General features: G+C 38.6%; 3 protein-coding genes across 5 annotated transcripts in view; 2 read left to right on the top strand and 1 right to left on the bottom strand.

The window, feature by feature from the left end:
* The window catches only part of pygma (phosphorylase, glycogen, muscle A), a 28,289-nt gene extending 20,839 nt beyond the window's left edge, over positions 1-7,450 (top strand). Inside the window, exons 15-20 of the mRNA XM_022676103.2 lie at positions 1,894-1,952; positions 2,053-2,194; positions 2,310-2,517; positions 5,964-6,098; positions 6,240-6,306; positions 6,585-7,450. Of these exons, the coding sequence (XP_022531824.1) occupies positions 1,894-1,952; positions 2,053-2,194; positions 2,310-2,517; positions 5,964-6,098; positions 6,240-6,306; positions 6,585-6,734 (761 nt within the window). The 3' untranslated portion in view covers positions 6,735-7,450. The remainder of the gene's footprint in view (positions 1-1,893; positions 1,953-2,052; positions 2,195-2,309; positions 2,518-5,963; positions 6,099-6,239; positions 6,307-6,584) is intronic.
* Positions 1-22,174, bottom strand: part of rasgrp2 (RAS guanyl releasing protein 2 (calcium and DAG-regulated)) — a 494,831-nt gene that overhangs the window by 53,176 nt on the left and 419,481 nt on the right. The window lies entirely within an intron of this gene.
* slc22a6l (solute carrier family 22 member 6, like) lies at positions 10,815-20,674 on the top strand. The gene is made up of 11 exons (XM_007260735.4): positions 10,815-11,265; positions 11,963-12,464; positions 12,655-12,758; positions 14,413-14,567; positions 15,991-16,159; positions 16,824-16,947; positions 17,038-17,153; positions 17,899-18,113; positions 18,335-18,443; positions 19,201-19,404; positions 20,172-20,674. Exons 2-11 carry the CDS (start codon positions 12,069-12,071, stop codon positions 20,257-20,259), a joined length of 1,680 nt encoding a protein of 559 aa, XP_007260797.3. The 5' UTR covers positions 10,815-11,265; positions 11,963-12,068; the 3' UTR covers positions 20,260-20,674.

The raw sequence follows: 22,174 nt of genomic DNA, 5'->3' as shown, positions 1-22,174 counted from the left end.
ATTGGCTTTTGTTTTATTCAGCTCACCCCACATCATTTACAAAAAGGTACAGGGTGAACAGTTACAGGGTGACAGTTGTAGCATCGACAATTAGAGGGTGGACAGCTACAGGGTGGACAGTTGCAGCATGGACAGTTAGAAGGTGGACAGTTGCAGGGTGAACAGTTACAGGGTGGACAGTTGCAGCATGGACAGTTAGAAGGTGGACAGCTACAGGGTGGACAGTTGCAGCATGGACAGTTAGAAGGTGGACAGTTACGGGATGGACAGCTGCAGGGTGAACAGTTACAGGGTGGATGGGTGCAGCGTAGACAATTACAGCCTGAACAGTTACAGGGTGGGCAGTTGCAGCATGGACAATTAGAGGGTGGACAGTTAAAGGGTGGAGAGTTGCAGCACGGACAGTTAGAAGGTGGACAGTTACAGGATGGATGGGTGCAGCGTAGACAATTACAGCATGGACAGTTACAGGGTGGAGCGTTGCAGCATGGATAGTTAGAAGGTGGACAGTTACAGGGTGGACAGTTGCAGGGTGGACAGTTGCAGCATGGACAGTTAGAAGGTGGACAGCTACAGGGTGGACAGTTGCAGTATGGACAGTTAGTGGGTGGATAGTTACAGGATGGACAGTTGCAGAGTGAACAGTTACAGGGTAGATGGTTGCAGGGTAGACAATTACAGCATGGACAGTTACAGGGTGGACAGTTGCAGCATGGACAATTAGAGGGTGGACAGTTAAAGGGTGGAGAGTTGCAGCACGGACAGTTAGAAGGTGGACAGTTACAGGATGGATGGGTGCAGCATAGACAATTACAGCATGGACAGTTACAGGGTGGAGAGTTGCAGCATGGACAGTTAGAAGGTGGACAGTTGCAGGGTGAACAGTTACAGGGTGGACAGTTACAGGGTGGACAATTACAGGGTGGACAGTTCCAGAGTGGACAGTTACAGGGTGGTCAGTTGAAGCATGGACAGTTACAGTGTGGACAGTTGCAGCATGGACAATTAGAGGGTGGACAGATACAGGGTGGACAGTTTCAGTATGGACAGTTGCAGGATGGATATTTTTAGTAAAAACTGGCATTTGTTGACCTTTATTAACCTAGAGTTGAACATATTTTAAATGACTTATGATAAGCTTGTTCTGTTTCAAAGATACATTTTGATTTGCTATAATTATTTTAATTACCATGATATTTTACCACATCAGGGTGGACAGCTTAAGCTTTACCTCGAAATTAGGAGAAGGTTTATTTTACTAAAGGGACAGTTTTACTAAAAATGACAGAGTGGACATGGAATTCTTAAACATGTTCAAACAGCTTGAAAAAAGCTCACGTGGGTTGCCAGATTGACACACATTGGCAAGCCACCATAGTCTATGCAAGCAACAACAAGTCTTACTGGTAGCAAATCAGTGAATATATACTTTTTAATGTCCAAAATACCTGTCTCTGTTACATTAGTGATGGTGGTAAATTACCCAGCTATGGTTAGTAACCTTATTGAAGCTCAGTGATTATCTGTTCAGCAGAAAAATAGCCAGCTCCTCATGTTTCCAAAGCTGCAGCACACTGTTTTCATGCTGTTGTCTATACCTGACAACCCTGGTGTGGAAATGGAAGTAGGGGATTGGCGGTGAGGAGGTTCCGAGGCTATAACCCACACAGATTACTGTGATGTACTGCACAGTTCTAATAAGAAAATATTGGCTGAAGCTCTGCTGACAAGAACTGCCAGTGCTTAAACTCAGCATATTTCCTTAATATATGATAATACATCCTGATATATCTGTAAGTTACTAAAGAAAATATAACACACATAAATACACAACTATGCTTAAGTCAAAACTGGTCCATTATATTGACGTTGACAACAATGTATCTGTTCCAGGCATTAAGAAGGAGCCCAACAAACAATGGACTCCCAGAACCATCATGATTGGTGGAAAGGTACAGTATGCTTACCTTAGAGCTTTAAAAGGCACATTAGTTCACTGTAGGATTTCCACACAGACTTGTATACTATTAGGTCATGTTCTTGCTGTCCTAGGCCGCCCCAGGCTACCACACTGCTAAGATGATCATTCGTCTGATCACTGCTATTGGCGAAGTGGTGAACAATGACCCAGTGGTGGGCGATCGCCTTAAAGTCATCTTCCTGGAGAACTACAGAGTCACTCTGGCTGAAAAAGGTGCTCCATTTTATCTATCCTCTGTGTCCTTTTGTGTTCTCCTCTTTTTCCATTTTAAACGTTTTTTTTAGACAGGCACTTCCAGTTTATACTTCCTTCTTTCCTCTTCCTGCAGCTGTCCCTGCAGCAGACCTGTCAGAGCAGATCTCTACAGCCGGTACGGAAGCTTCCGGAACAGGCAACATGAAGTTCATGCTGAACGGCGCTCTGACCATCGGCACCATGGACGGAGCCAACGTGGAGATGGCGGAGGAGGCCGGAGAGGGCAACCTCTTCATCTTTGGAATGAGGGTTGAAGATGTGGAGGCCATGGACAAGAAAGGGTGAGAGAAGTAACACGGAATGTAGGAAACAACATTGATTTTTCCCACTTTATACTCAGGCACCTGTGGCATCCACTTCAGATGATCCAGAACACAGCAGGACGTCTGGTCTTTAACCAGCCAAAACCGGCACATGTCACTCCACTGCTCATTGAGCTCCACTGGCTGCCAGTTGCTGCTCATATCAAATTCAAAGCGCTTACAATCGCCTACAAGGTGATGACAGAACAGCTCCTTCCTACCTGCACTGATCACTCCTGAAGGCTTACGCTACATCCCAGCCACTGCGCTCCTCCAGTGAACGTGGCCTAGCTTTAACAAACAAACATTTACAGAAAGCACACAAATTCAGACTGTTCTCAGGTCAGGAGCATCTCTTGCTATCTTTAAAAAAAAACACCTAAAGACAGAGCTCTTCAAAGAGCACTTACTCTCCTAACACCTCTAACAAACTCACTACTTATAACATCATTTCCTTCTTCCCCTCCTTCACTCCTTTATCCCACTATTTCCATTTGACTTCCTTTAGGCCCTGCCTAAAAATGTGAACTACTATTACTCTATGTACGTCATTACTGCAAGTCGCTTTGGACAAAAGCGACTGCCAAACATAATGTAATGTAATGTAATTCATTATTTAACCCTTCCATGCATGAATTGTGACAATGCAATGCAGGGTTGTTTTTAAACTTCCTCTTAAGAGGCTTCAATTAATAACAGTAAAAACCAATGCACATAAAAAATAGGGCCTTTATAATGAAAATAAATTATGCATGGAACCAATCGGAAATATGCATTGGATAATATGGTGCTACATTATTTAGGTAAGAACTTGAAAGGGTGGAGTGTAGTTAGTCATAAGAAATTAGAACTTTACTGGCATTAAATAAATTCAATCTTTACAACATTATGAATATTATTATCATTACAATACTCAACTCTGGTTGACCTAGTGTTGAAAACATTTTAAATGGTTTATGATAAGCTGGTTCTTATCGAAGATACATTCTAATTTGCCAGAATTATTTAACTACCTTGATATTTAACCACATCAGGGTGGCAAGCTTTGCAGAAGCTTTACCTCATCTAATTCTGGAGACAGGATTAGGAGAAAGTTTATTTTCTTAAAGGGTCGGTTATCCTAATGACAGAATGGACAGGGAATTCTTGAACATGCTTAAATAGCTTGAAAAAAAATTCACGTGGGTTGCCAGATTGACACACAGTGTCAAATATTCATGGCACAGTTGTACTGCAAAGTCAAATAAGAAAATATTGGCTGCTGACAAGAACTGCCAATACTTAAACTCAGCATGTTTCCTTAATATATGATGATGAAACCTGACCATGTTACTACAGAAAATATAATGCTTAAAGCTCCTTTAAACAGGCAGCGTTCACAAAGGTAAATAAGGGGAAAAATATTACTGGAGTATTTATTGTGAGAATTGAATTTAAACTGATTAACACAGGTGTTGCTGTTTGGAACATGGGAATTGAGGACTTTTTACAGTGTAGCTTTCTAGCAGAAAAGAACATAAGTAAACTATAAAATAAAACAGCAACATTAAAATATTTATTCACTTTTTGTCCCATCAGTGGGGCAAAGTTTATCTAACCTGCCTTTCTAGTTTATCCAACCTGCTCACCTATCCTCAATTCCCATGTTCCAAACAGCAACACCTGTGTTAATCAGTTTAAATTCAATTCTCACAATAAATACTCCAGTAATATTTTTCCCCTCATTGTTCACTAAAACCTGACAAATATCCTCAGTATAATATTTTTACACCATATTTAGAATGTGGTGATTTCTGACACTGGCTGCACCAACGAGGCTTTTTTCATTGAGGTGGAATTTTCCCTTCCACAATAACCTTGTCACTACAGTAAACAAAGGCATTATTTTCATTGTTCTATAGAATCTTACTGGAATTTTCCATTCCACTCTACATTGTGCAGCATATAAATGGTGCCAGAATATAACTGCCTCACTGTTTTAAGGTAGAATATCTGTTTAAAGCTGTGAAAGCAGTTTAAAGTGCACAGCATTCTTTCCACACTGTGTATGTTATGTCATATCCAGTGAATACAGGATTCAAGGAGTGTGCACTTTACTAAAAAGGGCAAAAACTACTATGAAAAAAACCAAAACACCTGGTCTGCACAGTTACTGCCAGCCTATTCCCCACATTGTTTTACAACGTGACATGCAGCTAAGTTGCTGAATAACGCAAAAGTCATGAACTCCCGCTTCACTCATGCCAAAAGACGCACTCTGTGCAGACCATCACAGACTGCCAGAACTATCTTGCAAAAGCGTTACTTCACTTATGATATTATTTTAAGATTGTATTTAGGGGTGGGCAATATTATATTGTATACAATATATCGTGACACAGAAATATCATGATATTAAAAATCCATATTGTGATAATAGGGCTGTTCTGTCTTAAAAGTAGTCTATTATTTACTGTGAAGCTTTAGGTGTATTTGTTGTATAATTGTTTCACTTTGCAGTTTATATTCATGCACTAAATATATATACACCATATTATTTATTGTGCCATATTATGATTATACTGTTATACTAGTATACTATATTCCTGAAATAAATGAAATATTTTAGTTTTCCTATATCGCCAAGTATATCGTTATCGCAAAAATACCCTGAAATATCGTGATATTATTTTAGAGCCATATCGCCCACCCCTAATTTTATTGTATAAATAGTATCTCATGACATGGCTGATTTGGAAAGACATGTAATCTGCTGGTGTTGATCCACTGTGTTATATATTTTTCAAGTCTAAAGTCAGTGCAGTTTTGTTTTCCCCCAAAATCTTACAGCTCCTCATACATCCCTCTGCTGACAACTTTTATAGAGATGAAGATTTCATTTTCCAGCAGGACCTGGCACACTGCTAAAAGTACCAACTGTCCTATATATATATAAATCTAAAATATTCAAATTATCTGAGATAATGACTTTTGGGTTTTCACTGGCTGTAAGTCATAATACACAACAATAAAAAACAAACGCTTAAAATAGATCACTCTTTGTGTAATACATCCATATAATATATGAGTTTCCCATTTTAACTGAATTACTGAAATAAAGTAACTTTTCAATTATCTATTTTTTTAGATGTACCTGTAATAAATGTTTTAACTAGTGTCAATTAATAATTAGCTGAGACAATACAACCATTTTACATTGTTTATTATTTTTATAGCTAGGTCAGGTGTGTTGGATGAAGGTTCCCAGTTGGACATCTCTGATTTGATCATGATGCGTGTGCACATTTGGATTAGCGCCCTAACAAGTGATCTGATATCTGTAACACATTTAAAACAGTGATGATAAGAGACGTTCCAAGATTCATTCGAGAGCTTTCAGCACAGATTTCAGATTAAAGATATAAAGATATACTGATCCTCCACAGATACAACGCATCTGAGTACTACAACCGTATCCCAGAGCTAAAGCAGGCCATGGACCAGATCGCCGGAGGCTTCTTCAGTCCCAAGCAGCCTGACCTCTTCAAGGACATCGTTAATATGCTAATGCACCATGACAGGTACGGACTACACATGCATATGCTTTCACACACAAGCTCAGCGCGACACATTACTGTTCTTCAAACAGGCTCATTTGCATAGGTGCTTTGCAGAATCATTTGTACTCATGTCTGCTCTTTCTGTGACCAAACCCCAAACAGGTTTAAGGTCTTTGCAGATTATGAAGACTACATCAAATGCCAGGAGAAAGTCAGTGCTCTTTACAAGGTGAGTGACATTGACTCATGTAGAAATCCCATTACTGGCTCTTTTTCAGTACTCAAGTGCTCAGTATTCAACTCAGGGTCTCCAGCCCCTCTCCCACGGACTTTGGAATCAACCTTTGGATTCACCCTACTCAAACTGATCAAACTAGTTGGGTCTGGCTTGGGATGTGTTAGCATTTAGGTTAGAGTTGAAAATTGAAGGGTAGTAGCTAGGTCTCCAGCAGGAAAGGTTGGATTTCACTGTTCTTACCAATGTCCTTATCATTTCTCTTCAAACAGAAACCCAAAGAATGGACCAAGAAGGTGATCTACAACATCGCTGGTTCCGGCAAGTTCTCCAGTGACCGCACCATTTCTCAGTATGCGCGTGAGATCTGGGGCGTGGAGCCCAGTCTGGAGAAGATTGCAGCTCCTGACGACCCAAAATAAACCACACAGTGCACTCTAGCCCAGTTTTGACCCCAATGCTACATGATTTGTTAGGAGCAAAGCAATTCTAGATCTAGAAATATTCAGCACTAAACTTATGCTTATTGTTATTGGTCTATTTCACCTTTTCTAACTCTAATGTGTCAACAGCTCATCCGTCAGCTCCCGCAGCAGAAACGCTGCCATCAAACACTGTCTGTCAATCTTCAATCTGTCATCAAACTCTTCTCAAAGATCAATGAGTTAAATGACCTTCATCAATGTTCAACTCATATGCCTTATCCCTTTCCTTGTTGCGTCACATGGCGGTACCAGAATGGCGTCCACTGACGATGTCGTTTCTGCTGCGTCAGTGCGACCGGTTTTCATAGTTTGCTCTCAAATTGAGTTGGAGATAGCTTCAGAGGCAATGCTCTAGGTAGGGTTTGTCAGTATGCACAGAGCAAGTCTGTGTTAACTGCTGTTGTTTTGCAGCTAATTCAGACTTTTGTTTTTCAACTGGAATATCATTTTTATAATAGGAAAACAGTCAGGAAACACATCAGTAAAATCCTATATATTAGTTTTGGAAAGAGATTTAAACTTAAGTATTTTACATACATTCTCTTTAAGCTAAGTCAAACAACTCTTAATAAAGTCTTCAAAAATGTCATTTTTATCAGTGATGTTTTGTCAAAGCACTACTACACTGTTAACAATAAAAGTATGTAAACACACACACTGTCTCCATTGCATTTGTGTATATTACATAATCAAGTGCTTGAACAAATCGTGTGGTAAAACATTACAAATGTGTTGATTAACACTTTGCCCTCAGACACTTTTCGGCACATTACCTTTAGTACATGAGCAAAGACACACACTTGTGTGTGTATTTTACCACACCTTGCAGTGAGTTGCCAATTAACACTCACAGTCTTGTAATGGATTACTCGTCACTTACATTACCTAACAAAGACTGTGACCCAGGCCCTAATGAGTGCCAAATCCAACATTTTTACCAAGTACCATTGGCTTGAACTGAATCACCTTTCAGACTGACCACTTAGTGGAGTCAGCAGGATGTAGTCTGTCACAACACTCGTTCCTGGTATGCACTGATCCAGAGGTATTAATTCTGACATGTCATGCTGCCCCTGACTGGTGCAAAGGAGATTTTTAAGGTGAGAGGCCAAAGCTAAAAAATAGAACAACTGCTTGTCCACCTGCAGCTGGGGTCAGTCAGAGGACACAGCAAATCTCATCGTTTCAGTAAATTACACCTTTTAATAGAGACAAAATACATGTTTCTGAGTTTATCTTCACTCATAAGGCCAGTATAGTAAGTTTAAACTGATGGAAAATACCAAAATACATCTACTACAGTTCTACTACAGTACTACATTCAACGATTTACTGTACAAGAATAACTGACTTTTAAAGTTGTTTTAAGCTATTTGTAAGAACAATAATTTGAATAGCTCAACACAACTACAATGGTATAACATCTGGTTTAAACACAAATACAACACAAAATGCCACTTTTAATGTCTATGAAAAATCTCAGATTCAACACTTTTATGGCAAGCTCCTTTTAGCACTTAGTAGAGCACTTTTTTTTATATTATGATCTGTGGAAAACATAATGCAAAGCCATACAGCAGCTTCTGGCAGCTTTCAACCCACACTGCCAAAAGTACTGATTGGTCTTATATCATACTGTAATTTTCTGAGACTCTGATTTTTGGGTTTTCATTGGCTGTAAGCCATAATCATCAACAATAAAAGGACGCTTAAAATTGATCACCCTGTGTGTAATGCATCTATATAACATATGAGTTTCACATTTTAAACTGAGTTTCTGAAATAAAGTAACTTTTCAATGATATTCTAATTTTTTGAGAAAAACCTGTATGTAGTTTTGAACACTTAGTCTGATCTGTTGTTGTACTTTTGGGCCAGTAGATGTGTACTGATCCTTAGAGTGGACACTGAAAGCTCAGTACCTACTGCCACCACCTGCAGTGAAGCCAATGTTCTATTAACTTTGAATTCACAAACTGTGCATTCTATTCATACTTTGTACAAGATAATCATCTCTTCTCTGAACTGTTTAGAGAACAAATCTTTAGAGTCAAATTTCAGTCATGCAATCAAATGTCACAGTTAATGGTAACACTTTACTTGGATGGTCCATTTTATGGCCTTGTTGATGCTCAACTGACATTCAACTAACACTGAATTGAATGTCCATTAAATTTAACTTAATCATATGTTGAATGTAAATTATTCAAAATAGAACCTAACCCTACACCTAACCCTAACCTTAACCCTTAATCAACCATAAAATCAAACCCTACACCTAACCCTAACCTTAACCATTAATCAATCATAAAATCGAACCCTAAACCTAACCCTTCCCCTAACCTTAACCTAAGCTAAAAATCTAACCCTAAACCCAATACTAAAATATTAAGATAAGCGTTTGGGTTAGAGTTGAATGTAGGGTTATATTCAATAGAGAACCATTTACTTTCACCTTTTAGTTCAATTGCATTTAATAGACGTGTAGTTGAATGTTAGTTGAATGTCAGTTGAGCGTCAAAGAGGCCATCAAATGGACCATCCAAGTAAAGTGTTACCCAGTTAACTCCTAGCCAGTCCAGATTTCTGACATGTTTTATATCTATGCAAATGTGTGCTCCTATACAGGATTCTACACAGAGGGTTGAACAATTCTGAGACTGCAGTAATCATAAAAATAATTTGTTGTGTTTTTGTTTGATTGGTTTTATTAAAAAAAACAGCTAAAGATTTTGTGTACATTTTGTGTACAACAGAAACCTGAAGAAATCATAACAGTAAGGGTTGAATCATTGTGCTTAATTTGCCTTAAAGGGCACTAGACTTACACATTCTGCAACAGGGGTCGGCAATAGGCCTGTGAGGTTGTTTAAACTATAATGAACGATAATGGAAAAAAATTGAATGTTTCTCTGACGAGATTTTGTGTACATTCCTCTCCTATCTCTCTGTTGTGCTCGGCTTGACTTTAGTTTCCGCCCATTCTCGGGCTCCCCATCTCCTGATAAGGGCATTTTTTCCCCCGGTCGTATCCTAATTCCCTAGCCCGGGCAGCGGTAGTGTATTGTACCATGACCCTGATGAAATGGGTTCGATCCCATGTGAGGAGCTGTGTGTTTTTTTTTCTCTTTCTTCTTGGGGATTCTTTCTATTGGGTTCAACAACCCTCTGGGCTGGAGAGCTACTAATCTGTAGCACTTCATCCCATTACACTTCATTTTCCAAAACAGACATTTTTTTTTTGCTCCCCCCAACATAATGGCTTGGAAAATATCTGGCCTGTGGCCAAACTTAATTGCAGACCCCTGTTCTACACTCTAGATTAATTTAATTAATTTTAAAAAAGGATCTGTTTGAGGACAGTTTCTCACTTTTACTACTGTAAATAACAAAGTATTGTTAGTGGTTAAAGAAAATGAAGTCTTAAAGTGTATAATTAATGAAGATGGACATTCTCTTCCACTGCTTACAGTATTTTAGAACTTCTTTAGTTACATAATACAGCTTCTCGCACCATTTCCCCCCTCTAGTGTGTCCAGACCACCCTCTGGTCCTTGTCTTATATAACTCAGTTATTAGTCTTTTGCTTTGTGCTTGTTTTAGAGTGATCTCTGTGAGTTGTTGCTGACTCACTGCACCAAGGGTCTCATGTGCCAGATTTCATAAAAGCCTCAAATTTGTAAGGGGAGGGGGGTAGATGGACTTTGACAGTAAAGCTTGCTGGTGGAGGAGGTGGTGGGAGCTCAGGTCAGAGTGTGATTTAGGGTTGTAAGTTACTCTTCTACCAGCATGTTATCTTTCCATTCCTATCAAACCTCAGAGTCTTTATGAAAAATCAGCATGCCACCTTTGGCCTGCTCATTTACCTTGTCTAGTCAGTAATTATCTTGAACACCATTTGTCCTTATTGTTCATAACATTCTGTTTATCTCTATCTTTCACACATGCAAACACACACACACACCTACCCTCACACCCACCCCCACCCCCACCCACTGACAGGATTTCTACCCCATCCCTCAGAATCTCCAGCAACAGTTCCCACGAACTCTGATCAGGAGCAGAGCTCACCACTGAAGACTATAAATGACCTGAGGATTCCTCTCTTCACAACTATTCTGCTGCTTCTTCCTCAACTGCTGCTTCAACAAAGAGAGCCTTCCTTAGCCTGTGTTGTGGAAAAGTAGCATCTCTTTTTTTAAGAGTTAAAGAATTTTTATAAGATTTGCTGAGAAAAGCTGGAGGAATCTTTTTCTTATAAAATCCTCCAGCTCAAACATGCCTCTCTGGTTTAAGTACTCATCGATTCAGCTGTGATCTACAATAATGTGAGGAAACTTTTGGCTGCTTTTTTGTGCTTCTGGAGGAAATCTGCATCTTTCTCATACAACAAAAGGATCACCCAAAGCTTTGGAACACTTCTGTAATTTTTGGGGGAAATTCACCAGCAAAAGGAAGCCCAGGCAAAGTAATTCTAATTAATATACTTGATTACTTCATTACTGTTAAGAGTTTATTTAAGATGCAATTGTGATACTTCCAATTATAGGTCTATTCTAGTGGGTTCACAGGGTTTATAGGATTTATAGTCAGAGCTGGGCAAATTGGGTGCATTGCATAGCCCAAAAGGCGTTGTTATACATTCAAAGAGGCATAAAATTTGAAAAACTTGTGTGGGTTCAACTAAACAATGCTACTTTCTGTGGTAAGACACTGTAGCTTGTGTTCAGGTCAGACGTTCAGGTGTGTTTTTTTTTTTCTTCAAATGAAATTGCAAAAGTAGCAATCAGTTCTTATCAGTTGAAATCTGAGCAAACACTTCAACTCAACCTCTGCCCTGTTCCCTGGCTTACACTGAAACTGATTTTTCTCTAGGAAGTAGGGGTGGGCGACTTGACACACACACACATGTACTGTCGTAATATTTGTATTTTTCTATTCCACATAAGTTTAATTAGCTGGAATAGACATTTAATACATTTCTAAAATTGCTGTGAATAATCTATTTATAACCCAGACTAATCAAATATAGTTGATCTATGTTCTACTAAAAATATCCATAATATACTTGTTACACACAGTATTGATATATTGATTAATAACTATCACCATATTTGTATTGTCGATTATTTTGTCTGATAACCCTGATTACTGTGCCTTCACAGATCCTCCAGAGCAACTCCTAACACAGAGATCCAAACCTCACACTTGCTCCCATCAGAAAGCAGAAGTACGACTTCTTGGACCTCCTGGTGTTTTTGTCTCTAAGCCATGGCGTTCGCTGACCTGCTGGAGCAGGTGGGCAGCACAGGCCGTTTCCAGGTTGTGCATGTCGCCCTGCTCTCCATGCCCATCTTCATGATGGCCAGCCACAACCTGTTGCAGAACTTTGCGGCCGCTGTGCCGCCTCACTTCTGTGCTGCCCATGCCAACCTGTCTGGCCCAACACTGAGCCCAGAAGACAAACTGCTCATCAGCGTGCCGCTGGACAAGTACGGCAAGCCTGAGCGCTGCAAGCGGTATGTAAACCCACAGTGGCAGCTGATCTCTAACGGCTCTGAGGACGAGACGGACTGGGAGGCAAAAGAGCAAAAACCCGAACTGCAGGGATGTGTGGATGGATGGACTTACAACATGAGTGAGATGTCTTCAACCATCATTACAGAGGTACTGAAGAGCAACAGCTTAACAAAGAGAGTAGTTATGTTAGCTGTGTAGCTATAAAATAACATAAGAAATTTAGGTAGATTGATTTTTTTGTGTTTTTTTAAGTAAAAGTCCTAAAAAATACATATAAGATGTATTTTTTAGAAGAGTGATAAGTGATATGTTCTGTCTGTCTGTCTTTCTCTCACAGTGGGATATGGTTTGTGAATCACGATCTCTGAAGCCAATGGGACAGACTATTTACATGGCAGGAGTATTTGTGGGCGCAATGGTGTTTGGGGGACTGTCTGACAGGTATTCATGCAATCATTTATTAAATGTTTAATAAGTGTTCGTCTAAGGGTGTGCTTACACTAGGCACAGTTTGGTTGAATCGTGCTCCAACAAAAGCACAATTAATATTTTAATAATATTAAATGAGCAGGTGTCCTTAAAACAATTTTCTGTGTAGAATAAAACAGAGCAACACTGACTATAGGGTGATTGTGCTAGTTTCTGTAGTCTTCATCTTTATCTAATAATAAATCTAAATGTACTGCTAATCAAGAGAGACATTTTATATACACTGTATATATATTTTGATATACTGCCATCTGTATCATGATTGACAGATGAGTATATGCAGCACAATGGACATCAACATTGTCCCAGAATTTTTAAAACCCCCCAGTTCATACAGTAAAACCTTAAATTGTCAGCAAAGGTGTGAAAAGTCTTTGCATTCATTAATCTGATGGTAAAAGTGTACATACTAGGGTTTGCAAAATACTTCTGTAGAAGTTTAAGTATCAACTTAAGCTTTTTACGTCTAAGGAAAAGTGTAAATGTACTGGTTTTAAAACTACTTAAAATATAAAAGAAAAGTAATGTAAAGCCCTGGGTTAATTTCTTTCTTTTATGATTTTATTCCTGTCTGGAATAACCATGTCAGACGTCCTCTGAGAAAATTATAGGCTGAATTATCTATTGTTTTTCACTTAACTCTGTAGACCTCCAGTAATTTTAGTCCTGTCTGGAAACACATCTCTTAGTTTTGTCACCTTGCGTTTAATAAAATAGCTATTTGTCCACTGCCACGCACCATAATTACACTTTAGGCGCTTGTTTCCACGGAGATCCAGGTAAACACAACGGAGTGTGAAAATGGAGGAGTTACTGAACACAATGTCATGTGACGAGAAAGCCAAAAAAACTAATTGATCCTCCTGTTATTTTCAATTTCAGTCTGGATACAAGAGTTTTATCATTGAGTAAAAGTGTGAAATATTTTTCACAGACGTCCCCCTGAGGAACTAATCCCATCCAGATAGGACTTAAGACACATTTTTCTAAAAGCCATAATGTCTATAATGTAATATTAAAATGTTAATGTCGATAAATTTGGGATGCATTAGGCTCTCTGTTTCAACTGCATATATGTCCAATGTTGTTTATATTATGTATGATGATATATGTTCATATTAGATACAGTAGTGACAAAAGCTTTAAATGTAAAAATAGTGAAACTGAAGCAAACTTTTATTTTGTATATATCTAACTATTTTGCTACAAATCAATAATAATAATTGAATCTGTACAGCTAAACTGTGATCTGTAATGGAGTGAAAGGTAATGTTTCCAGAGAAAAATATATATATTTTATTTTTTTGAAAGGTAAACAAGTTTGACCACATGTCAGCTTGACCTGAGAACATTCCTGCTGTTCCTTCCAGCTGACATTACAGAAGGGTTGACAAAACAGGACAGTGCAAGTCTATAAAAATATTACATAACTCAGTAACTAATTACGAGTCATGTCTATTAATGAAAAACATGAAGGGTATAAATTTTAATCTGTATCTGTTACACTCCCTTTTTTTAAGCACCTTTTTCGTACCACATATAAGCTTAACTTTATTATCTAAATATGGCAGTGTGGTTAAAATACAGAATGCCGTCTCTGTCTCAGGTTCGGCCGGCGTAATTTGCTTCTGATCTCTCACCTGATGATGGCGGTGGGCGGGACATGCGCTTCCTTTGCCACCTCCTTCTACCTTTTCTGTCTGTTCCGCTTTTTCTGCGGTATGGCTCTGTCTGGCTTGGTCCTCAATTCTTTCTCCCTTGGTGAGTAACCCCAGCAGACACATGAAGATTCAGTACCTATAAACATGTTTTAAAATATTAAATATAACTAAGAGTGAACGATGAACAGAATCATTCTTTACAAAAAGCTCAGGAAATCTAATATATCATAGAGCAAATTAGTTTCAAAGGGATCCTGCCAAATGCTACTCCAAACAGTAGAAGTCAATGTAAGAGGATTTAATTTTCAGTCGTTTTTAAATGTTCTTTTTGGCCCTTTCTTTACAAAATCTTAAAAGAACAATCAGTAATAAACGCAAGTGAGTGTGTCAAACAGCTACAGGAGTCCAATTTCCAAACCCTGGATTGAGTTTTCTGCTGTTCCCTCTCCCCCCACAAACTCAAAGCTAAAGCAGCTTGCCAGATTGACACACCATGGCAAGTAACAAAAGGTCTTACTCTGTAGCTGATCAGTGAATATACACTGCCAGGAAAAAAAAAGAGGCACACATTCTAATATTTTGTTGGTCCGCCTTTAGCTTTGATTGTGGCACGCATTCACTGTGGCATTGTTTCAAAAAGCTTCTGCAATGTCACAAAATTTATTTCAATCCAGTGTTGCATTAAACTTGATGATGGTAGAGTCTGACCGCTGTGCACAAAGTCTTCTCCAGCACATCCCAAAGATTCTCAATGAGGTTAAGGTCTGGACTCTGTGGTGAACTCTCTCAATCCATGTGTGAAAAAGCCTTATTAAAGCTGAATGATTACCTGTTCAGCAGCAAAATAGCCAGCTTGTCCAGTTCCATGACTGCAGCACACTGTTTGTGTGCTAGTGCCAATACCTGGCAACCTGGGGTGTGGAAATGGGACTGGGGGATTGATGGTGAACAGATTCAGATTTTCATGACGTCCTGCACAGTTCAAATAAAAAATACTGGCTGAAGCTCTGTTGACACCAGCATGTTTCCTTAATATCTAATGATATATCCTGATATACGCTTTATGAAGGGTTTACTAGTTACAACAGAAAATATAATTCTTAATAGCCCTCTAAGATTACAAACAGAAACAGAATGGTATTTTAATGTAATGTTAAAAAAAATACATATATCTTGCCATGCTGAAAGTCATGGGACAGCAGTATGTAAACTTGACATTGGAAGTGTTGCTTCACAAGATTACTAATGAATGAGCTATCCCACGACATAGGGCATGTCAGTATATTAAAAAAATACCAATATAGAGTTGCAATGCCTTGTTCTGACTTCAGGCCTGGGAGCTCCCCATGAAGCTGTGTAAGTGAATACCATGAATGGCAATTGCAATTCAGTTAACCAGAATGTTGATACGATTCAAATGTAATTGTCTCATTGTGTATTTTTGAAGACGTTTCAAACTGTAGAAAATAAAACAACTTTTAATGAGCAAACATGTCATGACAGCCTTCTCTGCACTTCTGTAGTGGTGGAGTGGATCCCTACTCGTATAAGGACAGTGGTGGGCACGTTCACAGGATACTGCTACACTCTCGGCCAGCTGCTTTTAGCAGCAGTGGCCTACACCATCAGAGACTGGCGCTGGCTCACACTGGCCGTCTCTGTGCCCTTCTACGTCTCCTTCCTCTACTCATGGTTAGTACTATAATCTGACAAAAGCATTGAGTTGTAATGTTTACTCTTCACAAATTATATTTGGAGTCACTTTTTGGTCCAAAAAGTCCAAACTTGTGTACCCTGTATTGAGAAACGGCCACGGTCACCAAATGGAACTTCAAATCCCATAATTCCAAGAGGTGATCAGTGCAAACCAGGTGTAAACCAGGTTTAGGAGTGACTGGTAAGGTCACTGTGGCTGTGGCTGAAAGAAAAACAACGACCACTGTTGTGACTTTAACCCTGGGCTCCACAGCGATGGCTGCCCACCTCTCCGGGCATGTGTGCTCACCATATGTGTGTTCACTGCAAGGATGGGTTAAAAATGGAGGCTACATACATGTACAGACAATAACTTTTTGATTGATAAACAGCTAGTATCTTTTTGGCTTCACTCTTTGCTGGCAGCACAGGCCAACCCTTTACACTGTGTTGGTCAAACTTATTGAAAAGCCAGTAATCCAAGCAAAAACATACTTTACTCATATAGTAGGATATGTTTCATTTGTTTTTGGTCATACTGATCATTTGGGTCAACCAGCTTTGTCATGATAGTTCCCCCAGCTCCTATAACACCATAGAATCAAGTTTCAGACACAAACATTAGACATATTTTTCTAAACGTACCTTTTGGTTTATGCAGGTGGTTCGTGGAGTCTGCACGGTGGCTTGTCCTGAGCAATAGGCCTGAACAGGCCGTCAAAAACCTTAAGGCTGTGGCTCGCTTCAATGGTCGTCGGGAAGAGGGGGACAAAATCAATATAGAGGTGATGTTAATGACAATCGTCACAGGGTCTGTGCCATTTTCTATAAAAAAAAAAAAATCTTATAACTATGCTTGGATGTTTTGTGTGCAGGTTCTGCAGCAGTCCATGAATAAGGAAATGGCTTGCTCGCAAAAGTCTCACAATGCATTGGACCTGATACGTACCCCCACGATGAGAACCATCACTATCTGCCTCAGTGCAGTCTGGTCAGTTCATGTTTGCTTGAATTCCCATTCTCTATAACTGTAACTACGAAACTACGCTGCTAAACAGCTTGTCTTGGGCTCACCATGGTTGTAATGTCATAACCATGAGCATATTTACATATAATTTATATACAGCTCTGGAAAACAATTAAGAGACCACTTCAGTTTCTAAATCAGTTTCTCTGATTATACTATTTATAGGTTTATGTTTGAGTAAAAACTACAGACTGAAGCAACAAAAAGATGCAAAGCTTTCAGACCTTAAATAATGCAAAGAAAACAAGTTCAAGTTCATAAAGTTTTAAGAGTTCAGAAATCAATATATATATATTTTTTAAATAACAGTTTTTATGCATCTTGACATGTTCCCCTCCACCAGTCTTATACACTGCTTTTGGATAGGTTTATGCCACTCCTGGTGCAAAAATACAAGCAATTCAGCTTGATTTGATGGTTGTGATCATCCATCTACCTCTTGATTATATTGCAGAGGTTTTCAATGTGATAAAAACAAAGAAAAGCATAATTTTTTTAAAGTGGTCTTATTTTTTTCCAATGCTGTATGTAAATCAATAGTTTAACACTGAAGTAATAAGGAATGTTTTTAGTACACTCAATCTAGAAAGAAAGATATGATGGGAATCCAAAAATCAGATCATCAAAACATGACATAATTTCAAACTTATATTGACTGATATCAGACCATAAAACTTAATCCTCTAAAATCACAATGTGTGTTCTTCAGGTTCTCCACAAGCTTCGCCTACTATGGTATTGCCCTGGACTTACAGAAATTTGGAGTGGACATATATTTGATCCAGGTGATCTTTGGAGCCGTGGATATTCCATCTAAAGTCATTATTACGTTATCTATGAGTAAGTTAGGGCGGAGGGTCTCCCAGTGTTCAGCGCTTATAATGGCTGGAATTTGCATCCTCGTCAATCTGCTGGTTCCCTATGGTAAGTACAACAGTTTGGACATGCTAATGTATCACTGTTCTAGGATCTACTCAGGCATTATGCTCGTGCAAAATAATAGCTTGTTGTTGTATAATTCTTCCTGTTGTTCTCATTTCTGTAATGTCTGTATGCATGAGTAGACTCTGGGCTGTTGTGATGATGCATGTGGCTGTGTGCTGTGGTGCTTTGCTCTGAGGCCTGTTCTTATTGTGCATGTACAGAACAGCAAACACTGCGTACCAGTCTGGCAGTGATTGGGAAAGGCTGCTTGGGTGCCTCCTTCAACTGCTGTTACCTTTTCTCAGGGGAACTGTTCCCCACAGTAGTCCGGTAATTCCCCTGTTTTTCATTGATATCAGCTTGAATTAATCATAAATGTCTTGTTTTTAATCGAAAAAAGGTAATGTCACTAATGACAAACAATCAGCAATGCTACTCAGAGGATAATTTGGTAAAGTGGCTAATTCCAGGATGTTTACTTTTAATGTGCAGTGACATGTCAAAAGTCATGGGATATAAATGAAAAAAAAAACATAGACTAAAGTGTTGGAATGACATAAGGTGTTATCTTTAGATATTCCAAGTTGCAAAAATTTATTTCAGGGAGGTACCCCTCACACCTTAGACTCCCCTAATTCCCTGCCCAAAAATGATGCTCCTTCTCTTACTCACTGAATCCCATCCAGGAGGGGGAAATGAACACTGCCTGCCCACACTAAAAACTGATTGGCTTACTCACAGACTCTTTGCAGAGAACAGTCCAATCAGAACCCTCACTGTTTTGCATGCACTTCATGAATATGCACAAAAGGAGAGCATAATTCACATTCATATTTATTATACGAGGTCCCACATGCATATCCTGCAGGTCAGCGCACCATTCATTAGCTTTAATGGAAAACGGCAAAAGTCATGGGATACATTAATAGTTCCTGTCCTATGACATGTGGCATGTCAGTGTATTTAGCAATAATTATTAAGAATTATTTAGTGAACACTATAAAACAATTACGTAAATTATGTAGGTCTTTGCGGTGAAGGTAAATGAAGCTCAAATCACAACACTGCATTTACTTGACCCTAACAGGCAGAGTGGAATGGGATGGGTATCGATGATGGCTCGCGTGGGGGCCATGGTGGCTCCAATGGTGCTCCTGACGGGGGATAGTTTGCCATGGCTGCCAGGGGTAATCTACGGAGGAACTCCCATCCTGTGCGGAATGTTTGCCTACTTCCTCCCTGAGACACTATCAGCTCCCCTCCCAGACACTATCCAGGATGCTGTGGACAGGTGAGTCCGCAAAGACCCAGAATTTGTATATTATTTCAGTTACATTACATGCTGCTTTGGCATAATTTACACAATATTTTAAGGTGAATTTATTTTTCAGACTATGAAGTGCACTTAAAATCATTTAATTGTCCCCAAAAACGATAATGCGCCTTTTAATCCGGTGCAATTTATGTATGAATTCTACCAGTCAGGTATTAAGGAGCTACTCTGCTGTAGTACAGCATTATAAGGGAGAGTTTTTCTCCAGCACTAAGGCTGAGTGCAGTAGCATTAGCCGCTAACCACAGTGCTAGCGCTTTTGCAGTTCAGAGGTGAGTATATTGGACTTTAGTCTGCATGATTGCCGTGTTAAACAAAAGCTATGTCAGAATCAGGGTTCCTTAATCTAGCACTACTGAGCGACATTTACATCCTGTTAGCGCTGCGATTAAAGGCTAATGCTAGTGCTGCTGCACCTAGCCTTAGTGTTGGAGAAACTTCACTAAAAAACTCACTCTTAGACAAAATATTGGAAATTTATGTTTACTGTAAATAAACGAAAGTGCTTTACTCACCCAAAATAAATAGTTTTCAAAAGAAAAATCTGTGTAGATTAACATCCAGTGCTCATTTGATACCCTTGCTCACTTCGAAGTAGGCATCTTAGTGTCGCTTAACGCACTTTATAATCCGATGCGCCTTATAGTCTGTAAACGGTAAATGGAAAATAGAACTGTATAGGCCGATAAAAAGTAAAAGGTTAACATGTTCTTCTATTAAAACAGAGGATTCAGATGGAGAAAACCATCATCTAAAAAGGAGGAAGTGGCCATGAAAGACCCCAGCGAAAGCCTGCTGAAAGAATCACCTTGAGACATTCCTACAGTCTACAGAGAGCTGCCTGCTTCTGGACAACCCAGTTCAGCAGCACCAGACCATCTAAACTCACATGCGATCCAAGGAAAAATGTAGCAGAACAGCAGAGTAAAGATGTAAATCTGGGTTTGCACTTCAGGTTTTCTACTGGTAATACTGAAGGAGTATGAGAGTGCGAGGACTTTGTTGAACAGTTACCTCAGTATAAAACTAGCGCTATCTTAACTGGATTACCAAAGTTTTTACACTAGAATGTAGATGAAGATGACTTGATGACTTAATGAATTGATAGTAAATTAATGTTACATGTCAGGTAAATTACATTAAATCACTGAGCTTTTTACATGTGAATGTGTATTATTTTGTGAATAGTATAAAACAAACAAATAAAGCTTTATAAAGTTTCTTCTAACCTGAGAAGCACTGTCTCTTATTTTCTACTGTCACAAGACCAGTCCAATACACTGAAACATGAATGCTAACTGAATGGGAATGAGTATGCAGAGCCTTCCTTTATCAAGTAAATATTTGATTAAGAGCTATAATCATTTTAAACCACCCACAATGAAAAGCAAATGACTGTATTATTGCAGTTTGCTCAAAAAATAAATAAATAAGGGCCCCATAACTCATGTTTGTTTTTCTTTGTTTGATGATATATAAACAGTTAAAGTTTTAAAATGCACATTTAACACACCATCCATTAAATAATACATTCCAGTAAGAGAAAGCTTCAAATATTAGTTGTGATAAATGGTTGCGGTCTCATGACCATAAACGCATTTACATATGATTATCTGTTCGTCCAACAGCAGTTTAGCCCACCTATCAAGAAGTGTTTTTACTGCACTAATTAAACCTATTTTATAATACAGTAAGTTTAAGGGAATGACATTAAGACGGAGTTGCTGAAAGATTTTGGATTTTGGCAAACTTTTTCCTTGCAATTTTTCTTTCCTAATAATGGGTTGAAATTATACATTTTTACAGACAGAGGCACACTTTGACCGGAAAGGGCACAAAAATAAAAACAAAAAACTATGATGAACTATGTACAATAATATGTGCTTTATTAAGATTAACATTACATTGTTAGGCAATTGACACTACACATTCTCACACATTCTCTCCAGAAACACTGTCCGTGTATTTACACAATTAAGTTCAGCTAAGCTAACTTTAACCACATTTTAACACACATCCAGCTAACCTACACATTATACTGTAGCCCTACTGAGTTAGCTAAGCAAACAAATCCACGTAATGTTGGATAGCTTCCAACAACACAGGCTGTGTTTTCCTATTTACGCTTTATGGCTCTATTGAGAACGTTGGCCATTTTTCTATGAATATCCAAATCATAAAGTGTAATTTAAGTGTAATTTTGAAGGTACTATAAACTTCGACAAAGCATCTATGTTTATTGTAAACATTGCTGTATATTACATTAGCTAAACGTGTCCCAAAAGGCATTGCTAGTCTGGCTACTGCAACAGACAATAAACACAGTTCAGTTATTCACGCGTGTGGAGTAGCGTCCGAATTCACTCATGTTTTTAACACCAAGTTACACAGTAAGCTATGGAAGCCCATTCCCGCCACCTAAAAAAAATAAATAATCCAGCAAAATGTTTTTTTATTATTATTAAGTAAACTGCTATCTCAATATTTTGAGATACTAAGTCAATATTTTGAGATACTAAGTCAATATTTTGAGATACTAAGTCAATATTTTGAGATACTATCTCAATATTTTGAGATACTATCTCAATATTTTGAGATACTAAGTCAATATTTTGAGATACTAAGTCAATATTTTGAGATACTAAGTCAATATTTTGAGATACTAAGTCAATATTTTGAGATACTATCTCAATATTTTGAGATACTAAGTCAATATTTTGAGATACTA

Source organism: Astyanax mexicanus, chromosome 17, assembly GCF_023375975.1.
Source record: "Astyanax mexicanus isolate ESR-SI-001 chromosome 17, AstMex3_surface, whole genome shotgun sequence".
In the NCBI taxonomy this organism is placed as follows: domain Eukaryota; kingdom Metazoa; phylum Chordata; class Actinopteri; order Characiformes; family Acestrorhamphidae; genus Astyanax; species Astyanax mexicanus.
Note: the sequence above shows the minus strand (reverse complement) of the source record. Positions and strands in the feature narration are given on the sequence as shown.